The 22,832-nt window shown below is 37.1% G+C and overlaps 3 protein-coding genes across 3 annotated transcripts in view; 1 reads left to right on the top strand and 2 right to left on the bottom strand.

Annotated features, from left to right (window-relative positions):
- Nucleotides 1-1,244, bottom strand: part of LOC110843500 (sex peptide receptor) — a 30,267-nt gene extending 29,023 nt beyond the window's left edge. The window contains exon 1 of the mRNA XM_035847678.1: nt 463-1,244. The gene's annotated coding sequence lies outside the window, so the exon portion shown is untranslated. The remainder of the gene's footprint in view (nt 1-462) is intronic.
- Nucleotides 1,245-13,828: 12,584 nt separating this feature from the next.
- On the top strand, nt 13,829-17,254 carry LOC110844413 (trehalase). Its single transcript, XM_022090606.2, has 9 exons — nt 13,829-14,571; nt 14,698-15,147; nt 15,213-15,551; nt 15,696-15,778; nt 15,836-15,892; nt 15,985-16,082; nt 16,178-16,510; nt 16,755-16,880; nt 16,965-17,254. The coding sequence occupies exons 1-9, from the start codon at nt 14,480-14,482 to the stop codon at nt 17,187-17,189; spliced, it is 1,803 nt and encodes a 600-aa protein (XP_021946298.1). The 5' UTR covers nt 13,829-14,479; the 3' UTR covers nt 17,190-17,254.
- A 166-nt stretch (nt 17,255-17,420) lies between these two features.
- The window catches only part of LOC110843499 (inactive tyrosine-protein kinase 7), a 45,624-nt gene continuing 40,212 nt past the window's right edge, over nt 17,421-22,832 (bottom strand). The window contains exons 20-26 of the mRNA XM_022089465.2: nt 20,366-20,423; nt 20,144-20,273; nt 19,975-20,051; nt 19,860-19,897; nt 19,676-19,786; nt 19,441-19,599; nt 17,421-19,367 (exon numbers count right to left, since the gene is read on the bottom strand). Coding sequence (XP_021945157.2) covers nt 19,026-19,367; nt 19,441-19,599; nt 19,676-19,786; nt 19,860-19,897; nt 19,975-20,051; nt 20,144-20,273; nt 20,366-20,423 — 915 coding nt within the window. The 3' untranslated portion in view covers nt 17,421-19,025. The remainder of the gene's footprint in view (nt 19,368-19,440; nt 19,600-19,675; nt 19,787-19,859; nt 19,898-19,974; nt 20,052-20,143; nt 20,274-20,365; nt 20,424-22,832) is intronic.

Raw genomic sequence — 22,832 nt, 5'->3', positions numbered from 1 at the left:
ACGGACACTATTTCATCCTTGTTGTTGGGTGATGGCCGTGGGAGGCACATTCCTCCCAAATCGGATTAAATCACCTTACTTACACTTTCACTTAAAAAGATTGATTTTAAAAGATGATGATGATCGAGTGATACCGCGGGAGGTAAACTATATCGACAAACTTCACCTATTTCTTCTTTATTACGTTCTGCACTCTACTCTGGCTTTCCAAAGTACAGGGAAAAATCTGGACAAAAATTGTAACCGACACCTGACAAACCAATCCACTAACTCTTTGCGACACTTTTGTCTCACCGAAAAATTTGTACAAAGGCAAATCTCAACTATGTAACTTTGAAAATAGGAGACGACAAGGGGAAAATTATACTCACCACGAAAGAGAAATATGCCACGACGCTGTGACGACCACATTTCTTTTATTTTATTTATGTACTACAATTCACACTGTCAAAGTTTACTTACTTTAAAGTTCCATGGTCGCTCGGACGATGTTTTCTGTCTCGGCTTTTATCCTATTCTCAGGAGAGAACACGAACGTGCACTTTATACCCAAATTAGGGTTCAATCGTTTATAAGGGTTGCAACAATTTTTGCACCATTTGTGTTCATAACACGGTTTTCTCTACTGCTTATTTGCGAAGAAATGAAACATACAAGTTTTTAGCCTCTATTTTGTAATCTAGTTTATTCAACTTGTTCCTTTGTCAACTACGGTGGCCATCAAGAAGCCAGTATTTAAGTATGTGGGAGAGAGAAGAAAGTTATGTATGCCAGAATTAAATGCTGTTCATTGTGTCAGCGGATCGTGTTTCTTCCGACTACTTCTCACGTCCACTCGTTTTCATGTGAATGAGAATATGTGAGGTGTTTACAGCACGTAGGATCTTGACTAATTTCTCCTCTCTTGAGCACCACGTTTACGGACTCTGTTCCGCCTTCCCCTGAACAATTCACCTGCTTGACGGAGAGAACAAAGGGAATTTTATATCGAGTTTGAGCCGTTAAGAACTTTGAGATAAATCTTGTATGAGTAAAAGTAGTTTGAAATTGACGTGCATGGGATTTTGGGAGAAAGTGTAAGACTGTAAGCTCTCAAACTGGTTTCCTCTTCTCCTTTCTCTAGCCCTTCTCGTGTGGGAGCTGATCTGAGCTCTGGCTTGTCCGACAGTTGACTACCCCGAATTTCTGTCGGGGTGCTTTCCTAGTAGCGGAAGGAAGGAAAGAGTGGCAGGGGAGAGATATTATTATTCGCCCTCTTCCCATCACCACTGCCACCGCCACGGTAAACTTGGTCTCATCGCAGAGGAAAACCTGCGAGCAACGCTGCAATGTGATCCCTGCAAAAGGTACAAGAAGTGGATCCAGATAATGCGAAATCTAGATCTCGGTGTAAAATTTCCTAACAATCTCTTGCCTTGTATTCCATTGTTTTCGAGCCCTTATACAGTCGACATACTTACATTGATTATCTTTTTCCAGTCATGCAATTATGGTCCCATTGCAGTAGTCCATATGTATATTTAGTATATATTCATACTAGGAGTAAAAGGATGTATTATCAGACTATGACGAGAGTTGTATGACGTACAGAATGCCAATATATTTGTGGGTTCAAGATTATGGATGACCACTGACTCCCAAAACAAGAAACGCAAGAATCTGCACGGTATAGCAAAGATTTAGCATTGAGAGTTTTGCGTGGATTACTGTGTGAATAACTTTACGGTGATTTGTATGCAAATATTCTATTGAGGAGGTGTGTGGTTGTTTCTTTTGTTTGTGTAGAATGGTGTGCACTGGTCTTTCCATAAAATTTGTCTGCCCGTGCACATAATGTATGTCGGTTTTCTTCTCAACGGACAACTTGAGATTATTACTGTGGACTTTTAATTGGAGTAAAGTCAAAGCTGCATACATACACATTTGCTTACTGCGGAAATGCATTATTTATGAGGGCGGTAACAGCATCCATTGACGGAATTTCTTCAGAGGGCTTATGTCGGCTGGAAGAAGAATACAGCGATACACAAGCTATGCAAATCAGTAGTCGTTCAACTTAAAATAGCCATTAAAACAAATGGTTTCACTGTCCTTGGAAGTTGAACTTTTGTCTTTATGCAAGAGACCGATGCTGGGAGGATTTAGTCGCTTGGGTTATTTTAGGGCTTCTTAAAAAAAATTCTCAAGCGAGACGTTAATTAAGAGCGAAAAAGTTAAATACTTAACTTGGACGTTAGTGTCAACTGTGGGGGAAAAGTGTTTAACGTTTTACATGGGAGAAATTTTGATGAAAATTTTGAGAGATAAACACAAATCTGATTTATCCAGTCGATTTTTATGTAACGGTGCTTAATCATGTTAGAAAATTGCACTGTGCAGAAATAAGTTTACGCAATTATTGTTGAATAAATAGGTCATAAAGGAGAAAAAAAATACGCGTATTTACCATCGGTACATATCGCTTCTAACTAAACATTTGTAATAAAAAAATAGATCCGAAAAGATCCCAAATCGTGACATTTTCTTTATCAGTTGAATTACTTCAAACAAACTATGATTCACGCTCGCTGTAATACATATTTCTCGTGAAATTGTGCACACAACCTTTGTCACTGCAAGTTAGCAAATCTTTACACTAGTTTTGCAACCATTTGGATACACTGGTTACGTAAACCAAAAATGACAGGAGGGTATTGTGAAATAATGTGTTAGACAACAATCGCAGACTCAATTGAAATCAGACGTCACATTCGCCACGCTGTCAACTTTGAGCGTGCCTGATTTATGCAATCACGTCTGCCATCGACGTGAAAAGAAATGTATAGTAATTTTATCGCAGGAGCTTTCACACTTCCCATTACGTACTCCACGAACTAACTAATTGTAAGTTATTCATGGAGTAATAAAGTAGGTGAAACAGTAATTAATTGAAAAAATGTATATGTACTGGAAACAATCCTTCTGCAATCAGGTTATTTAATTCTCTCTGAAAATGCTCACTATTATTAGTGTCTACATGCTTACTTTTACATTGCAATGAGTTAGTATGAGTATCAACCAAGTCAAGGATGAACATCATGCAAACAAATGGACATTAATTAGGAAAAGCTCACTCACTACATGCGGTTATCCACGGGATTCCACGGTAGAAAACACCATAGCGTCTTGTACTGCACTACTCTATACATAAAGTAAACAGAATCCATATTATTTTGCCCATTTTAATTAATATCATCCCAAACACAAAAACTAAAGCATATGGTGACCGCACACAGGTTGGGATAATAGTTACAAAAACAGCCCGCAACAACTCATTATTTTCTGATGAAAGGAGAAAGGAGATGGTTTACACATTGCAGACACATGAGCCAAATCAAAGCATGAACCGTTCTCCTTAGATTTTAACCAACGGTAATGCAATGTTTCCGGCATTTCATAATTTTGGGAAATTGAGAATCTCAGAAGTCTTGTGAAAGCAACGGGGTAAGCTGGATCGAGTGGGATGAAGTAATTTCATTTCCTTCCGTTACATTGTACAAAAAGGTTTCTATACCTTAGAAACTTTCACAGATTGTTAATCATCTCCGAGCGAAAAGAGTTCTGCACTCGTACAGATTCCTAAACTGTAATTGCAACGTTCCATGATGATTTTCCTTGTCCTTATGACAGACTTCCTTCCGGATTTGTGCCAGTAAATTATTTGGTTGAAGAAATTGTCTGTGCTCTACGCGACGTGGGGGTGATGAAGGCAACGCAGGTGGCACCCACAGGTCATGCGTTGGTTAGTGAATATACGCCAACCTCGTCAGGTCAAAGAGAAAGTCGATACGCTTGTAATGCCAGCGAACCACCAACGAAATCCCTATTATCAGTTTAACGTCATGAAAGGCTTGGGGGAACAAGGGATTAATGGAGTTAGCTTTTTGTGATACTTAACAAGCAATTTTCTTGGAAGTTGAATCATCAACTCTTTTTTGAGCCTGTCCCTTGGTTTTCTAGAGGAAGGGATAAAATCTAGGGATTTTGAAACTTGCTTTACGTAGACACTCCGTAATTTGCATCGTTTGAAACCATTTTTAGAAGCACTCTGATCCAGATGTGCTCCACAACACCAGGGAGAAATTGAATATGCAGATTTTTAGAATTGGCTCTGAGACGGGCACACGAAACCCTTTGAACCTTTTGACTCGATTGGTTCCAAGAAATGAAGTTCATCTTGTTGCTCAATTGGTTCGTGTGATCTGCATTTCGTCGACAAAGGCACAAGAAAAAATGTACTGCAGAGTCGTGTGTTCCTCTCGGATGGTATAAATCTATAACGCAATATACGTACCGCTTTCAGGTCGGTTTGACTCAACGTTATTTCGGTTGCTGTGATTATACAAGCTTTATTTTTGCTGTGCTCTTTTTAACTTTCTCCAAATTGGGCGTATGAGCAACATTATCGTGTGTGCATGCAACAGTTTATACATCACAGGGTATTTTAAGAATGTGAAATTGACTTTTCCAGATGTTGCACATTATACATTGTTTCCAACTCTGCATACGTTGAGATACAACTATGAACCTTTGTGGGCGATGGTCGTTTCGGACTAATTGGGTTGTTTATGACATATGTATAATTTGGAATACATAAAAATGTGTGGAGTTCTAAGAATGGATTGTTTTCTCATTTGTCATGCACGTGGAAGCTAATTTTTAAATAAACATCGGCAAAAACTAAAACAATTGTCTCTGGTAAAGATAGATGTACTTTGCAGCGTTTAAACGGATTTACGTAATTTCCAAATAAAGAACATCATGTAATATTGTGTTTGGTATTTATCAAACATCAAAGAGAAAGGAAAAATAGATATAGGCATTGATTTGTAATATGTAATAGTAGATGGTAATTTCAAAGACTTTTAAACATTAATGTAAAACATTCGCTAAGTTTATACAGTTTCAAATTACTCCTAGTAGTCGAGGACTTGTAACCTTGTGCTTATTCAGAAAACATATTGCAAATCTCACATGAAACCTTTGAATATAATGATTTTATCCAACAGACTCAATTATGGCTTTGCCAGAGATTAAAGAAATTCCACATTTGCCGTAAAATTCCCTTTCTTTTCTCCATTAAGGTTTTCCACACATCAAAAACAGGATCGGCATTGCAGCCACTTTCAAAAAGTGATGAATTGCTGGAGCAGAAGTACAATAATTGTGGGTGTGTGTGGTGGAGGCGGTGATAAGTATTTACGACTTTAACCCAAGGCCAGAACTTCATACCGACAATTTTGCTTTAAAACAGATAATGGACACTGCATTCAGCGAGAAGTCCGAGGCGGAGAAATATAGAAAACTGGAAGGAGACTTGCCCTTTTGTTTTGGAAACAAAAGTACAAAGGCACTTGACGGAGATTTAGGAAAAGGCTCAAGTTCATATCCAGTCACAGTAGTCGATCTTCCCAGTGGCGGTGAAGCTCACTTTCACCTTCTGCACTTGGCTGGGACTGTTGGTTAACTTGGAGTCAAATCGAATTGTGAAGTGGGAGTAAAGTGGGCCTATGGGCTTTCCTTGCTTTCTTTCTGTCTTTCCTCATCCTCAGAGAAGAAGAAGGTTGAGAGAACAACGCCCAGTTCCACGACTAAATCTGAAACGGACGCATTGTTTGTTATGAAAGTTATACCAGCAGTAAAATTTGATTTCTTCACAAGCTTCAACAGTTTTATTGAAATTGCGGTCTTCAGCTCATAGCACTCGTGCTCCGAATAGGTGGGCATTATTCTCATCACACAATCATAACATTTGTCAATGCCAGACCCCCGTCGCATTCAGTCCTGAATGTTTCCGGCCTTACGTATCTACATATATGCAGCTGTTACTGGCTGCAAGTGCTTCATATGTAACGCTATATTTCCAATAGGTCCGTCGCGTATAGGAATTGATTCGATTGGATGGAAAGCATGATGGGCTTGAGTGACATTGCGACATTCTGAAATGGGGATGTGGATTATGGCATCACTTCCAAGATGAATATTGGATTGTTATGAAAGTTTAAAAAACAAATGGGCAAAGTCTGAATAGATTTGTTTACCATTTTTATTGCAAAACTAGCAAATGACGGTACTAACAAAAGTATGTAACACATAACTATACGTCACATGCATACATAGATCTTCGACTACTTTAGTTCAATAGACGCGTTGTTCCGAATATATTAAATTTGCAGTTATTGGCGTGTTTAAATATTTGGTATGCAATAGGTATCTAAATTCTGAAGTACAGCGTCACATAAAGTTGAATAGTCCAATCGAAAGAGTAATATCACTGGCTCTCTGTATTTATAATTTATAATAATAACACTATTCACCATTTCCGGTAGTTCCCTTATCGTTAGAATACGTGCAATGTTTAGTACTGTTTTGTTTTCTGACACCATTTAGATAAGTATGTATGTATCCCTCCAAAATGTGGTTAAGAATTTGACGTAATTTATTTTATGATGAGCATTTTAATGCTCATCCCTAAACAGTTATTGTGTGCAATTATCAAGTAATTAAAGCCTTAATGAATAATTAAACCCTTAAATACACCTCTGGTAAACGGTGAGTAGGAAAATTGCAAAATCAATCTGAGATGCTTACTTTGTTAGTTAGACCTAATGTGTAAACCTAATTAACGCAAACCAGAAGTCGTCATGTATATAGTTTAATTGAATCTCATCGCTAAATTAGTAAGCTAGTCGATTATGTAACTCCTCGTACACGAGATTATGTAAAAAATATACTTAGAACACCATGGCCCACATAATGCTTTACTCGCTACCGTGTTGAAAGTTGCAGAAGCATAAAAAGGAGCATTACGTATAATCTGGACAACAAGTGAAAGGACGATCGATATTACATTGAATATTCATGGTGTTATTTACAAGAGTTAATTTGAATAATTTTACCCTCTTAATTCTTTACTTTGGGCTCGAGTAATTCTTTTCTTGGCGCAGTTGGATCAAATTGAAAGCATGGTGCCGTTGAGAGAAAACTGCACACAATATGACATGCATACCTCGCAAAACACGAATTCCTAACCACCGATGAATGATTCTTTTCTTGAGAGTTTGTCAGCATTTCGGCTGAATGCAGATCCTTTTTGTGTTAAAAATTTAGCGAGATTGACTTTGATAGATGATGATTTGATTAAAATATTTGACATATTGTACCTACAAAATTTTTTTCATGTTCTCATTTTTTATCCCAGATTTTGAAAGGTTTGGTGAAATGTTTACGAGAGGTGAGAATGTTACATTTGACAGCACATCAAAGGAAACGTGAAAATGATTAGAGCATTTTTTGGAACACACATATGTATTCTTCAAGAATATGTGAGAAAGCAGAGCAACTTTGACAGGCGAGATTGTCGGCTTGATATTTTCATACACTTTTACAGGGATTATTAAATAAAAGACAACACTTGGTTGGGATATAAAAAACCTTTTTCAATTGTCACTGTTCAGGTCCTCAAATTCCTTCGCTTTTCGCAGTGAACACGGCGAGGTTATAAGGATAAAGTTCGCATTATCCAATGTAATCCCGCGTGTCATGTGAACATTTTGCAATTCTTTAGAACATCACACTCTGTCTGCTGTGTTGTATAATAATGGATGTACATGCTCAGCACGTGACTGCTTTCTTTAAACTCACAATGGCATTGTCAGAAATGAAGATATATGAAATTTATGCAAATAATGTTGAAAGAATGAAAGTCACGAATTTCATATTCAACATTTGACCAAAAATGTTCATTGGTGACACAAAGGATTCACTTCTAGTTGATGGAGATTTATGCAGAGAATAAGCCCCCCAAATCTGTGTTTCAACAACAGCACTAAAAAAAGTCGAAAGGTAAAAATTGTTTCGAGACTCTAACTAAATTGTAATATATTTACATGGCGTAAACTTTAGCACCGACTACGCATACATTTCTCCCCGTGAAAACTAACTTTCTCCAAACTGCATAATGTGAATCACAACGAAGTTATCTCAATTTAAATAAAGCACAAAATATTCCTGTCATCTGAAGGTGTCTAATTTCCATTTTCACTTTGGCCTGAGCATGTGAAAAAAATATGTGCGAGTCTCATGGAACACTGAAGGCTGCATTCACACAAAGCTTCAGGTCGTTTATTCCCCGTATTTGCTGTTCTCGAGAAGCATGCTTACACCGAGATCTGTGAGATTTATGACACTGTTATCTTTGTGAAAGTACATAATTTTGAAAGTGACACTAAGTTTGGATAGCAGAACCTATTTTATGACCAGCCAGATGCTGGTGGCTTGGAGAGAACGTGTGAAGAGTGGAGGAGTTAATTTGCTTTCATGATTAATATTGATTAAATCTGCCAAGCAAGCCACCAAATAGCGTTGAGTGAGGAGGGAGAGCACAATGTACACAGGATTTTGCAAAGATGCGGAATGTTTCCTTCCATGCTTTCTTTGCTCAAGTTTCGTGGGTGAGTGGACCAGCACACAAGTTAATTCTTCAGGCGAGGAGGAGGAACAGCATGAAATTAAAAAGTTTTTCTATAAACAACAACGTAACTGGATGTGTGTATGTGTGTTTAGGGACTAAGCCGTGACCACAAGGCAATGTCGTAACTTTTCAAGAATTAGGAACTTTGGTATTAATTAAACTCTGTCGTAGTTACGAATTAAAAGCTTTCGGTGGGTAATAAAGTCGCGTCTGGGATAAACAGCGTTGTCAATAATGCCACCAGTCGCTTGATCAACCTCGATTGTGCTTTCCTTCTTGGGTTTAGCTACGCTACATCTTTGAAATACATTACAGTCTGACTGATTAGTGACGTGGACGATCCGAGTGTCCGGTATCTTGCTGACTGCTTATAATGTAATTTTGTTAGGTATAAAATGTACAAAAAACTGAACGATGTGCTGATGTATTTCTCAGAGCATTAGAGTTGAATTAAGCTGCGACAAGTGTGCGCGTTTTTGTGTCCAAGGATGTCGTGGATTATAATTTCCAGGGAAAATAAGCTGAAGGAAACCACTTTGTCTTTACCAAGCTCTTTGATGATTGACCTGGTTATAATGGATGAGGTAAGTCGGTCAAATGCGAGATACAAGATTAGATAAAGCCTCTACGTGTGTCCACCACCCACCACATTTTCTACCTTCCCACTTTCACCATAAAATTGTGGAAGCCTTTGACACTGCTAGTTTTTTGGTGGACGACTTAACCATCTTTTCGGTTATATGATCACGATACACGTACAGACAGTTATGAGAAAAGAGCACTGAATGAGAGAGGGCGTGTCTAACGTAGCATGTTTGAAAAGCCAAATAAGTTTGCATTGCACAAAGGCTGGAAGTATCAGTATGAGTACATGTGCATAAGTACTACGGCGACGTCACTGTTTTTGCGAAAGTTTTCACCATGTGTGTAGGAAGCTAAAAGGCAAAAACTTGGGAGATGTCAACTCTATTTATGGCTGAATCTTTTTAGTTCAGCGTTTCTATCCATATTTATTTATGTATGCTTAAAGTGTCCGTCCCATCATTTATTAGTGTCGGTTTCTTACAGAAACATTAGTTCTGCCCAGGATCGATGATACGCATTGAATATTTTTACTACCGTAATGTTGGGAACATGAATTGAAAGAAAGGAGATTCATATTTTCTTATCAATACATGTTTCGAAGTAATTTCAAAGCATATTTATATTTAGATGAGTCTCAATATAATATTTTGTAAAAGTGGACAAATCTTCAAAAATTCTCTGGATAGATTTGTCTACATTTTTATTATAGTGTACGAACACTCAGTCTTTGGTGCTCATCGATAATATTTTTTAACGTAGGCTGGTCATGCAAATGGAAAGTCTGATTTTTTAGCATGATCTTTGGAAAGTGTAAAATGAACATGGATTTGCTTTCTCTCTGCTTATGCAATTCCGTAGCATTTCACATCTGTAATATTTTTACGCAAGTAATTCCTAATGAGCAAGTTAAATAAAAAGTTTTTCCCCAATTTATTCCGCTTGGGTCTACTTCATCAATTGAAAATGCTCTTTCTTTCGGACATTTCCAATTGTTGAATTTTCCTTCCTTCTGGGAATAGAGTGATTTTCTACGGGTTGTTTACTTTACTCCTTCCTGCCAGCCCCCTCCGATAAATGATGAATGACAAATCAAGATCAACAACTGTCAATATTCCAGCAGAGCTAGTACGCATTGGAAGTAAACCTAATATTCTTGGTCAACATTTTGCAATTCACAAACAACAAACACGGCGAAGGAAGGTTGTTTGTTCAATCTATCACATCTTCGAATTTCTTGCTTTGAACTGCTGGACCAAGGGAAATCCCTAATCCTTTGTGAATTCGATGTTTTATATAAAGCGAGCTTAGTCGCTGCTGAATTCTTTTGCACATGTAGTGTTTCAAGGACTAACAAATATTTTGATTCAAGTAAAACAACAGGTTCGGGAATAAGATGCAACTTTTTTCTTTCCAATACAAAAGTACAATTTTTTAGCAAAAGCATCTTTTTAATGATATTAGAAATGGAGATTTAAGCTAGAAAATATATATATTTCGACTTTTACATATGTACATATACTTGAGTTTCTTCATGATACAGTAGAGTGCAATCAATCGCCAACAACTATGACCTGACTAATTTTGAGACGAGACTGCAACTGACCTTTGCACTTCAAAAAGTGGTCAGACTAAAATCCTCACAGCGCACACCGGAATTCACAATAATACAACTAGAAACAAACCACAAAGTAGTGCAACAAAGGAATCATGGTGGGACTGACTTTCGGTGTCATATATTCTCGTGCTGGACTTTTGAGCAAATCCAAATCCGAGAGAACACAGTTAATTATTTCATGACAGGGAGTTGCTAAAGCACGAAGTTATGTTCCTGGAATGCTGTTCGGAATTCAATAGGATATATTTTAACAATGGTTTATCAGATCAAGCCCAAATTCAGATAATCGGATGCATGTATCCTCTCCCTCAACCCAAACTAGCTTTCCCTTTTGTTTTTCCACTCACTATATACGTATTTATGTACATCTGCATGAGAACCATGATTCACAGGCGATGAAGGTATGTAGAATTAGATAAAGAGAAAGAATTGTGTTTCACAATGGAAATACAGCGAGTTTTGTACAACTGGGGAAAGTTCTTGAAAAATGGAAATGATGAAATGGAAATGAGTTACTTTACAAATTAAACTTTTGTAAGTTCCTCCCAGGGATTTCAATACATTAACATGTTTGCTCACGTCATCTACGACTGAACAACTACATTCTTAAATTATTACATGCATTCATCCATCATTTAGTCAAATATTTACATCAGTGCACGCCTCTCGTTTCTTAAAAAGTTGGTTCTAGTTTTTAATTTACATAGTTCTTTTAGTGGTACATTAAATTCTTCCGTTTTCGAGTAAAATGTCAACAATCAACAACACACAAAACTGGGTTACGGCAATTCTAAGAGTACATATTTAACTAATTACTTATTTGTGTTTGTGCTCGTGAACAATCCATTTATTTAGTTTTATAAGCGGATTATTACTTGAAATTTGAATGCGAGAGGAGGACTTATGTTGAATTTAATCACTTAATCATGGACGGCATGTAAGAGGCGACTACTTAAAACTTGCTGGAAATGTGCAGTAAGTGTAGTAAGTAAGCACTTAGCTGATGCGATGGATGCCTTTTAATTTCCTGTAATAAAATCTTGATCGTCATTAATTAGAAAAGCTCTGATTTAATGGAATACTTGAAGTGTCTCAGACTTGAGAAATCGATAGCTCTCTCTCCCGTTGAATCAAGTGTCAGGCTAAATAATCCCTCGAAAATTCTTGAACATCTTGATTAGGCAGATTCTTCAGTTTCAAGTTTTTTGCATCATCCCTTTTTACCGTAACATTAAATCGAGCTGCATAAATTATACCCTGACGCTCACTCAGGTTTGCCAGTGTGGGAAAATCCCATTACAGAAGCTGCGACCTAAATACATTTAGCTAAAATGGAATCAAAAGAAATGAAGAACAATTCGACGAGTAAAAATGGGAGAGAAAGGAAAAGCGAGTCAAAAGTCAAAATTCAATTGTACATTTCAGAACCTTCCGATTTCTCTTTCCAAGAGAATTCAATTCTCTTTTTTATGCTTGGCTTGTCGCAGCAATCATGTCACTCTCTCCGCTCCAAGTAATGCGCTTTCTGTCAAGTATGTACCACGTCCAGCCAGTCACCTTGGGAGGGAGCGGAGGTGGGTATTTGTGTGGATGGCTTGTGGAATAAATGCGATGGCTGAAGTTGATTTCTTACTCTACAAGTCAACCCCTTGGGTCCTGATAAGTATCGAGCTAACTTATACACACATAACTTGAGAAAAACAATGGATAAAACAATAATATTTCCAATGCATACAAAAGCTTGGAAAAAATATTTTCCACAAGTTTCGGAGGAAAACAAAACTGATTGATAAATTTTCCTGCCTATAAATTATATTGCAGTCATAACGCAGTGAATGAAATATAAATAAATTTATGATAATTATATAGACGCATTTTGTTTGGCTTCACCTCGAAATTTTTCAGTAATCTTATTTATTTTTTGGCTTATAGGATGTCCAAGGCAATTCCTATTTTGAGCACAAATATTTACTGAATACTACAATACGTACGTACTTTTTGCGTCGAGAAACATAATGGAACTATTTTAAGGTCACGCCCAAGCAACAAAATGATAATGACATGAAATTTCCACTTGCTCTGTGACGTATATATGTACATAAATATGTATCCCGAAGCCCGTAACATAAGCAATGTGGATCAAATAAAGTACTTATTTATTCCTAAATATTCTGGTGCATAATAATCTTGGGATTGGTAAGTACACAAAATAAATATGTACGCACTCAACAACCTTGGACCTCACCCTTAGATCAAGCTTATTGCAGAGAATTCATTTTAGTAGTTTCGGATTACGTTTTGGAGTTCATTTATCTTCTTGGTCAAGAATATATTAGGGAAGCAGCACAACTGCCTGGATCTTTTTCTTGCGACGTATAAAGTAATTAATCAATGCCCGAATCGAAAATCAAGAATGGACCGAATCTCAGCAGAGGAGGCAGGCTGGCTGTAATGATGACGGAAAAAGAAACAAGCTGTAGCATTCTAAGCAGAAATATTTAAAATCAGCATTGAAGCTGATAATTGATAAAAGTATGCCTTGCAAAATCTTGTCAGGGGCCGAATGATGATCTCGGGAGGCTTATCTATTAGACGCTATTTGAATCAAATAAGAGGTTTCCCCACTTCACCATCAAATTTTCCTTCTACCACCCAAATCAACAATTAAGCGTGTATTTGGTTATTAAAAAATATAAACAGAAATAAAAACATAATTGATGAACGTTTAAATCTAGTGTTTCGTAGCTAAAAACTGTGTGCTTAATTTGAAAGTGTAATATTTTTTGCACTCTTTCTCGGAATGCTGCCGCATCTAACTATCATTTTGCTTAGCTATTTATATGCTAAAATTGAACATACGTGTTCATTCACTTGCCAGATATTTGCATTATGGAATAGTATAATGTACTGTGGGGCGAGTAAACAAAATTGACGAGGGCATACATACATACGTACGATTGTCCATAAAATTTTCACGTATTTGTTCTCATTACACAAAAAATGTTTTATCTTAATTGAGTGGCTGCATTTATTGCTGCATAAACATTGACAGAATTTTATTAATTTATTAATAAATATATTTGCAGTAGAAATTTTGGGATTATCAGGTTCCGAAAACACTCATACTTAATTAATTGAATATTTTGAACCTATGAAACAATTTTTTTTTAATTATCTGTATATCTACTCACCAATACTTACTTGGCATCTTCCTTGAACAGAGTAGATCCGGTTGGGTTCAGTGGTGTCATTAAGCGAAAATATGAAGATATAAATCATCCTAAGTACAAGTACAACGTAGAAATTGTAAGAAGGCATAGACGACACTACTACTAATTTTCCAAGTCTGTTTAGCGATCAAGAATTCAGCTCAGGTTTAGACTAGAGACTCGAACAACAATGGAGTTTCATAACGAGACGTCAATCAATGGCGTACATATTATTTCACTTACATACGATTGACACCACATACATATTTATGTCTTGATTTAAAACCAAGGAATTGTTCAGTGCAAACCGCAAAGTCAAGTGTTTTCCAGTATTAATGGAAGTGTTTAATATTTAAGTACTTAAATCAGAATAATACCAGTGTAAAATTTATCAAGTAAAGATTTGTTATGCACAGAAGTGTTATTTGAATCGCTTATCATCGCCCATACATACAGATAACAGAACAATATCACCCACTAACGTGTTTGTGAACTCATGCATTCTTCAATTGGCATCTGATCTTTCTCTCTGTGGATCACGACAAGATCGCTTGCATCATGAAACTGATAATTTTGCATTGGTTTATATTGTACGTGTGCTTATTCTTTAAGATTTCTCATGGACAGGAATTTGAAGAACCTTGTAACAGGTAAGCGATTATTTAAAGAAATTAAGAAAAAAGTGTCTGTCAATGGCAGAACAAAGATAAACGTAGAATTCTTTATTGCAAATGACTCAAATGCCGACGTAATAAATTATGTGTAACATTTTATAGTACGATATACTGTCAAGGCCCCCTTCTTGAAACGGTCCAGCTCAACCATCTCTTCGTTGACGACAAAACCTTCGTCGACCTCGCAATGAAACACCCTCCCCAAGAAGTGCTATCTAATTTTGAGGCACTTGGTTTCTCGGGCGATGTTCACGGAAACGAAACACTGATTGATCAGATCCGGGATTTTGTTGCCCTCAATTTTGAGGACGGAACAGAATTTGTGCCCTGGACTCCTAGTGACTGGATAGACAACCCTGTTTTCCTCAACAATATTTCCGACCCTGACTTAAAAAGTTGGGCTGAAACACTTCATTCATTTTGGGAAGAACTTGGCCGTCAAATTAAAGAAGATGTTAGTACTAGCGATCGCTACTCTATGCATTATGTTTCACACCCAGTTATCGTTCCTGGAGGACGCTTTAAGGAATTTTACTACTGGGACTCTTACTGGTACTACTCTGCACTTATATTGGTAAATATGCACCCAGTTCCTAACTTTGCTGTCCAAATGTTAGGATTCAGAAGGGCCTTATTGTTTCTGAAATGACGGCCACCGTGCGTGGAATGATTGAGAATTTTGTGGAGATGGTTGGAAAATTGGGCTATATTCCGAATGGTGGTAGAATTTATTATGAGCGAAGTCAGCCACCACTTTTTATTGGAATGGTTAAAAATTACTTTGACGCCACTGGAAATTTGACTTTCATAAGAGATAACATTCGCATAATGGAGGAAGAGTTCCAGTTTTTTATGGAACACAGAACCGTTACTTTCCAACTTCCTGGTGGGCAGCAGAGTTACAAAATGGCGAGGTACAATGTTGACCGGAAGGGTCCACGCCCCGAGTCTTACAGGTCCGTCCGTATACACTTTCCATTTATCCCAGGATCAAAAGAATATAAAATTTCACGGGTCAACTTTTGTCACTTCTCGCAATGATCTGGCCTCTATGTGATAAGTGTGGACGTGATGACTATTTTGGACATTTTCCTTTACAGCAAAGACTTTGAGCTGGTTGAACCACTTACCATTAATGAGACCGAGAAGGACATTTTGTACGCCAACTTGAAAGCTGGAGCAGGTGCTTAACAACTACATATCTCCTGTTATGTTATAATATAAAAAAACTTTTCTGCAGAATCCGGTTGGGACTTTTCTTCGAGGTGGTTTGTTACAGAAGACAATGAAATTGAAGGTCATTATTATAAATAAATAGCCATAATATTTGACAAAATGTCAAATTTCTAACATTTATTTATCAACCAATTAACGAGAGTAATTTTTCAGCCAACTTGTCTCACACCAAGACGCGTGACATCATTCCTGTTGATCTAAATGGATTTTTATATTGGAACGCAATTATTCTTGAAGAGTTTTGTCAATTGGTTATACAATTAATGATTCTCATACTTATAACGACCCATTACATTCTCATGCAGATTTATATACATATTTAATTCGGTCAAATAAACGTGCGTAGGTTCCAGACAACTGCACGCTTGGAAATGCAACGTATTATGCAAGGCAGGCGGCTGATTGGAAGCAAGCTATTCACGATGTCTTATGGGACGAAGAATTGGGTTCCTGGTTCGATTATGACTACGTCAGAGGAAATCTACGCAAAGAATTCTTTGCAACTAACGTTGTCCCTCTTTGGGTGAAGGCTCACCACAATGAGACAGCAGTCCCAAAAATAGTGAAGTACTTCAACGACGCCAAAGCCACAACGTTTCCTGGAGGAATTCCCTCCTCGATGGCTCAAACCGGACAACAATGGGACTTCCCCAATGGTTGGGCCCCACTTAATCACATGGTAATCTAGTGAATCAACTATTGACTAATAATAATTTTAAGAGAGGAAAGTATGCGGAGGATATTTTGGTCGATTTAGTCATTTAATAGTAACACAATCGCGGCAGATTGTGTTATGTAAGTGCCAGTACAATTGAGTAGTTGCGATGGTCTTGGCCTGAAATAAATAACTTGTCCATCTTATCTAGATCTAATAACATAACTTACATATTTGCTAACATTAAATTACGTAACTGTCCGCTTAGGTCGTCGAAGCATTCGAGTACTCTGGAAATCAAGCTGCACAAGAACTGGCATTCGATTTGGCTCAACGGTGGACAAGAACGAACCATTTGGCTTATCTAACTCACAACAACACAATGTTTGAAAAGGTTTGAGCATAACATAATGATAACTGAATACTTTTGAAGATTGGCTTATTGGTGAAATGTTTGTCCTTCGATACATATTTCCAGTATGATGTGACCTGTCTTGGATGCGCTGGGGGAGGTGGAGAGTATGAAGTCGTTGTTGGGTTTGGTTGGACCAACGGTGTCATTCTCGACTTTTTGCAAATGTACGGCAATCGAATGACTGCATATCGAAAACCAGGTGACAGTGGATCGTCTTCAGTTCATGTTGGAATTGTTACCCTTATTTTCTCATTATTATCGGTATTAAAATCCTGTAACGATTTATAGTTTTTAATCATGTTGAAGATTGTATATTTATCGCAATCCATAAAATAAAAACTTGAAAAACTGCATACGCTTCGTCATTATTTATACTTATTCAAGCAATAATGGCATTTTAAGTGCACTGAAATTTTACATATGTCATACTTTACATACTCTTTATATCCTCAGTGTTATACACTGTGAATTTGAAATTTATGTAATTTTATGATTTATTAAACTCAAATTTTCTTAATATTGAAGACAAAAAATAGTTTATTAGAAAACTGACTGAATTGTGACAAGTACATTTTTAGATTCATTCAAACAAATAATTTATTCAAATAATTTATGACGGTCTAAACTATTATAAACTTGGCAGAATCCAGATTCATTATAAATACGCAAGTTTAACGTATTCGCATTTGCAACATATATATCGCTTCAAATTAGTTTAGTTTCAAACATTTTTGTCGATCCAAACATTTATCCAGAGAATAATTTCACGCATGACCATCAAAATGCTTTGATTTCTATTTCTATTTATGTATATTATAATTATGAAGTATAATATTCTTAGACCTATTACAACATTTTGACACGAAATATTTGTATTTAGGTGTGTACATTTGCATGTACAGGTTTGCATAGATTTTCAAAGGATGGATTCCATTTGCTTTTTGTAAAGCTAAACGGTAATGTTCTTACTCTACATTTAGGCCATGTGGATACTTTAGTACTCATAATGTCTTAGCTTAATTCTAAGATCTAAGATTTATACATATAATAATTTTGTTACGAAAATTAAATACTATTCAAGTTTAAAGTATATTTTAAATGTTTAAGTATTTAATTTAGTGAATCTTTTTATAAATAAAAACAATTTTTGATACTTTCACAATGCATTGAATAGTAATATCTAGAGGAAGCACAAAACGTTAATTTTACTGCATAGTAGTAGAAGAAATGACGTGTCATTGTCATATTCTTTTGACTTACAGACTAATTGCATAGAGAAAGTGACGGGGGCTCGAGACAACTTCAATTGCAAAAAGTGCTCTGCCCTGACATACACAATTTCTTGATTATTATATAAGTTTTTTAGTATTTAGTAAATATTCTATATAGAGAAAGTTAATAGCCAAGCCATATCTGCAGAGCTATGTACATAACATGTTATAGCTTGTATTTTAATGAGTCTTTTGTTTAGCTGCTTCTCATTCCAACAATGCCCTAATATATGTAAGTATGTAGTTACCTAATTCGTTAGACATTAGCACACAAATAAATGTCATCCTCATTATGAAAGAAAGAAAGCATTCAAAATATGATTACGCATACATACTAATTTGTACATATATGTGGTACGGTAATCGCTATAAAAATACTAACCCAAAACAATCAAGCATATTCCATCAGTTGAGTAATCATCTAGTCAAATAAAATTACATATCACGTTCATCACTGTAGAATAATTAAAATATTAAAAACAATAATAAAATGTAAGTCTAAGAAGAAAGTTAAAATATTTAATGCTCAGAATATTTAGTATTTTAAAGAAAAATTCAGCCAATAAGGAATTACATAATGTAATCGTATTGATGTCATGTGTTGGTTGATAAAAATGCATCAAAATTTGATTAGTATTAAAACTAAGATTTTCACGATGGACGAATGTTTTTAACAATTAGACGGTTTTCAGTTGTTTCTTCGTACTATTTTACATATCTACGCATATTTTGTACACTAAACTTTACAGCATGGGAAATCTTACAATATATATGTATGAATGTTGCTGGAAGCTGAATTTGATTTCAGGAGGATGACGCTATTTCGTTTTCCTGAGACGACGGGGGCCTCATGCTATTTACGCCCGCTACTAAAATTTAACTCATCTTTGATAATTTCGGATAACTGAATTACAATTGCACTAAAATTAGGTCTATTTTTTGGCGACGCATCCCAGCACTGAGTGAGTAATTTATGTAATCCAGCAGGAACTTTGTTTTCCATGTCTGCAGTGGTCCAACGCAACTCTTTCCGTTCTAGTGCGGCTACGACTTGGTCGTTGGTCTTGGTTGAGAATGGCATCGCCGCCTGGTGAATAGTTTCCCACACAGAGACAGCAAAACTCCAAACGTCCGATTTAGTGGAGAAATCGTCTTCAAGAACTGCTTCTGCAGGCAACCATCTGATGGAGGTTGTCTGTGCAAAGGGAAACGGAGATTAGGTTCGAATTTGAATCTTACAGTTTGTATGAGGATATAGTAAATCTTACATGATTTCTAACTGTGAAGTACTCTGCAGAATATGTGTCCTTACACAGACTAGGATTTCCAATTTTAATTCGTAAACCGGAGGATATTAAGCAATTGCGAGTTGCGAGATCTTTATGGATAAAGCGATGGTTTGACAAGTGTTCCATTCCGAGAGCAACCTTTAAAATTAATGACAATTGTTATTAAGGAGAAAATGCATGCAGCATGAATGATTATTCTTGCAAATTTAAATACCTGAGAAATCACTTGGAGAATTTGAGAAACAGTTAACGGAGGTGGTTTCGGTGCTGGCAAGGGACGGATGCAGTCCTGTCGAGTGGCAAGTAAAAACTGCTTGAGATCTCCCTGCAATTTAAAAAATAATTTTAATCTCGTTTCAAAGTATCAACGACCGTTTAAGTCTTCGCCATCCACTTACCCAGTCGCTATAATCCATTATCATATAGTGTGGATCATCTGTGGGAATTGAAAATAGAAGACATGAGAATTAAATGTGTGACAAAAATTAGTATAAATACCCAGCGAAATCTTACTTTCTCGACAAAGTCTCACAAGTTTGGAGACGTTTTCATGATTTAATTTATAATACAAGTCAATCTCTCTTTTGAAACTGGAATTAAAATTGATTTAAAATTTAATATTACAGATTTGTCCTTAGTATTATTATTGTACTTGTCGTATAGCTTGTCACAAAAGTATTACTTGAATAGTGCAGTCTCATCTCGAGTCTGAAGAGCTTTCACCATCACCAGAGCTTCTCCTTCCGCCTCAGTTCCGTCCTCCCTGAAGGATTTGCCCTTGGCCAGGAAGACTTCACCGAACTCGCCATGTCCTGCGGGAAAGGAGGAAATCAATAAAGTCAAATTGGACCCCAACGATGAAGAACAAGGTTAATTAAGAAGCAGAACAAGGAGGAGGACTCACCTAAGAGCATTACAAATTGCAAATCTTCTCTCGGAAATGAGATTTTTTCCAGCTGGGCCTGGTGATACGTTAAAAATGTTTATATTGTTTAGAATACACTTTGCATTTTGCTCTCATTAGCACCTGCATCGTTATCGCTACTCAATTCACGGGTCCTTATCAGAGCGTATTCTGCTCACTAACTAGGTTCAGCGTGACCACGCTTGATCGCGTCGTTTTATTTTTGGACCAACAACCGAATTGACAACCACCAACTCATTTCAGCATAAAGCGTTTGGACTTAGTAGACCACGGACGTGTTTTGTTTTTCTGTCCGTCAAGAAATTAAAACTATCAGACAATGAGTTACCAAGGCCAGCAATCAAGTCCCCTGAACAAATCCCCGGAGGTTGTGGATTTAACTGTTTCTGACGACGACGACGACGAAACTGATTTCGAAGAATGTGATACTGAGGACGACCAGGAGGACTTATTTGAACAGAAGCAAGAAGAGCAGGTAAATAAATAATCGTTATTAATTATCGTTCGTAATTAAAATAATGTTCATCATATCCCTTTTAGTTGGAATTATCTCCCCCCAATCCAAAACGAACAAAAGTTTTGTTGTCCGTCCCGGAAAACCAGAGCTTATCTGGTGCAGAATTTTTTATGGTTACATCGGAGGGTGAGACATTTGAGCTTACAAGAGGTACGGTGGTCATAACTGGTAAATGTTTTATGCATATAATTGTTTGAGTAAGATAATTGAAAACATCTCTATTTTGTAGCATCCCCAACAACTGTCCAGTTAGACAATGTAGCTTCATCAGCCCCTCCTCCAGAAAAATCTAACCCCCCTCGGACTCTATTGGGCTCTATTTGCAAACACGTTCTTGAAGAACTCAAGGCGCAGCATCCGGAGGAGATGAAGGGCGTGGCGTGGAACAATTTGGAGTCGTCACCTCAATTTCAGAACATGATGCAAGAGTGGAAAATGTGGAAAACCAATCACAGTGATCCATGGAAAGCAGCCAACCCCAACAACATTAACATTACCCACAAGGACAAGCTGGTGGGAGTAAAGTGGGAGAATGGGCGTCTTTTCGCAAAAATTAAGCCAGATAATAAATTTGCGTGGTCGAGAGCAGCAACTAAATGTACATCGGTTGATTGCTGGAATGTTGTCCAAGTAAGATATAGTACTGAATATTTATTCATTTATCCGTAGTTGCTAATTTATATTTATTAATTGCAGGGACATGCTAATAACCCCACTTATGCATGTGATGAGCACAGCCTTTTGAATCGACAAACCCTTATTGTCAGAGACATCATGAACACGAACGAAGTGGTGCTACTGGTGCTGTGGCCTCGCATCGGTGTCATACGAACCAACAACAACATCAACGAGTTTATTAAATCGCAAGCAAGATCTAAAAATCCGAGGAAGGAGAAGTCCAGGAGATCGAGACTGGCCGATTACCTTGCCAGGAAACCGGACGCCTTATTCGTGATTGAGCAAGAATGGAGGGATTCCAAAGACAAATCCGAGGAGAGATATCACACTGTTTCGGTAAGTTAATCGGTTTTCATGATATACTATAAAATGCATTAATGTTTCGTTAATTTTTGTGTTTAGTTGACTCTGTCACAACTCGTACTACTACACAACTCAATTCCTGACCGACAGTTTGACATCGAATTACTCAACAAGTGGATTCACACTTTGAAAGCAAATTTGGAAATGAACAGGCTGCATTTGGAACTGAACAAGAATGTATTCTCATCAGGAGCGGCACGCCCCACTAACCAAACTGTATCAAAATTGAAGCCTGTGAATTTTAACAATCAGCGTCCCTACGTGTATTTCGCCCACAAACCACCATCTGATGGGACTGTCTGCATCCTTTATAGATTCCGAGCCACTCCTGGTAGTTCAAAAACCAAGGCCTCAAGCAGTCACTCTGTTCTCAAAAAAACGGCCCTCACCGTAGACGGAGTGACAATAGATGATAACAGCATCTACGAATTCTTCCAAACCACAGCCGGATCGTTTGAAGAGTTCGAGACCGAGGCGAGAGAGGTAGAGATGATTGGGCATGTGATTGTTCAAGTTGAGAACATGCTCGATATGAATTTCCAAGGTATTCCAATCCGCTCGGGAGTACAGAAATACGAACATTACGACGACACATGGGACGACATCGCCAATTACGCCTTCCAGTGGAACACCCAACATTTGCTTCAAATCGTGAAGACTCCAATCGGATTGGAAAAGAAGGTCGTTCGGGTTGAAGTCAACAAGAAGAAAGTTGACAAAAAGTACAAGAAATTGGCAATTCAATGGCATCCTGCTACATAATTAGATCGTTGTACTTGTTGACTTGAATAATTACATACATATTGTCGTTGGTTTTATGTATTGTTTAGAGTAATTATCCTCTTGCGATTTGAGTTTTGATGTTGGGTTGGATAATATTTTGATGAA

Source organism: Folsomia candida, unplaced genomic scaffold, assembly GCF_002217175.1.
Source record: "Folsomia candida strain VU population unplaced genomic scaffold, ASM221717v1 Fcan01_Sc002, whole genome shotgun sequence".
Lineage (NCBI taxonomy): Eukaryota > Metazoa > Arthropoda > Collembola > Entomobryomorpha > Isotomidae > Folsomia > Folsomia candida.
This window is presented reverse-complemented; position numbering and strand designations above follow the sequence as displayed.

Coding starts and splice junctions, on each gene's coding strand:
- LOC110844413 (XM_022090606.2), top strand. CDS start 14,480: ATGAAACTGATAATTTTGCATTGGTTTATATTGTACGTGTGCTTATTC. Junction 16,083..16,177: donor TTGAAGAGTTTTGTCAATTG/GTTATACAATTA, acceptor AAACGTGCGTAG/GTTCCAGACAACTGCACGCT. Junction 16,881..16,964: donor ACAACACAATGTTTGAAAAG/GTTTGAGCATAA, acceptor ACATATTTCCAG/TATGATGTGACCTGTCTTGG.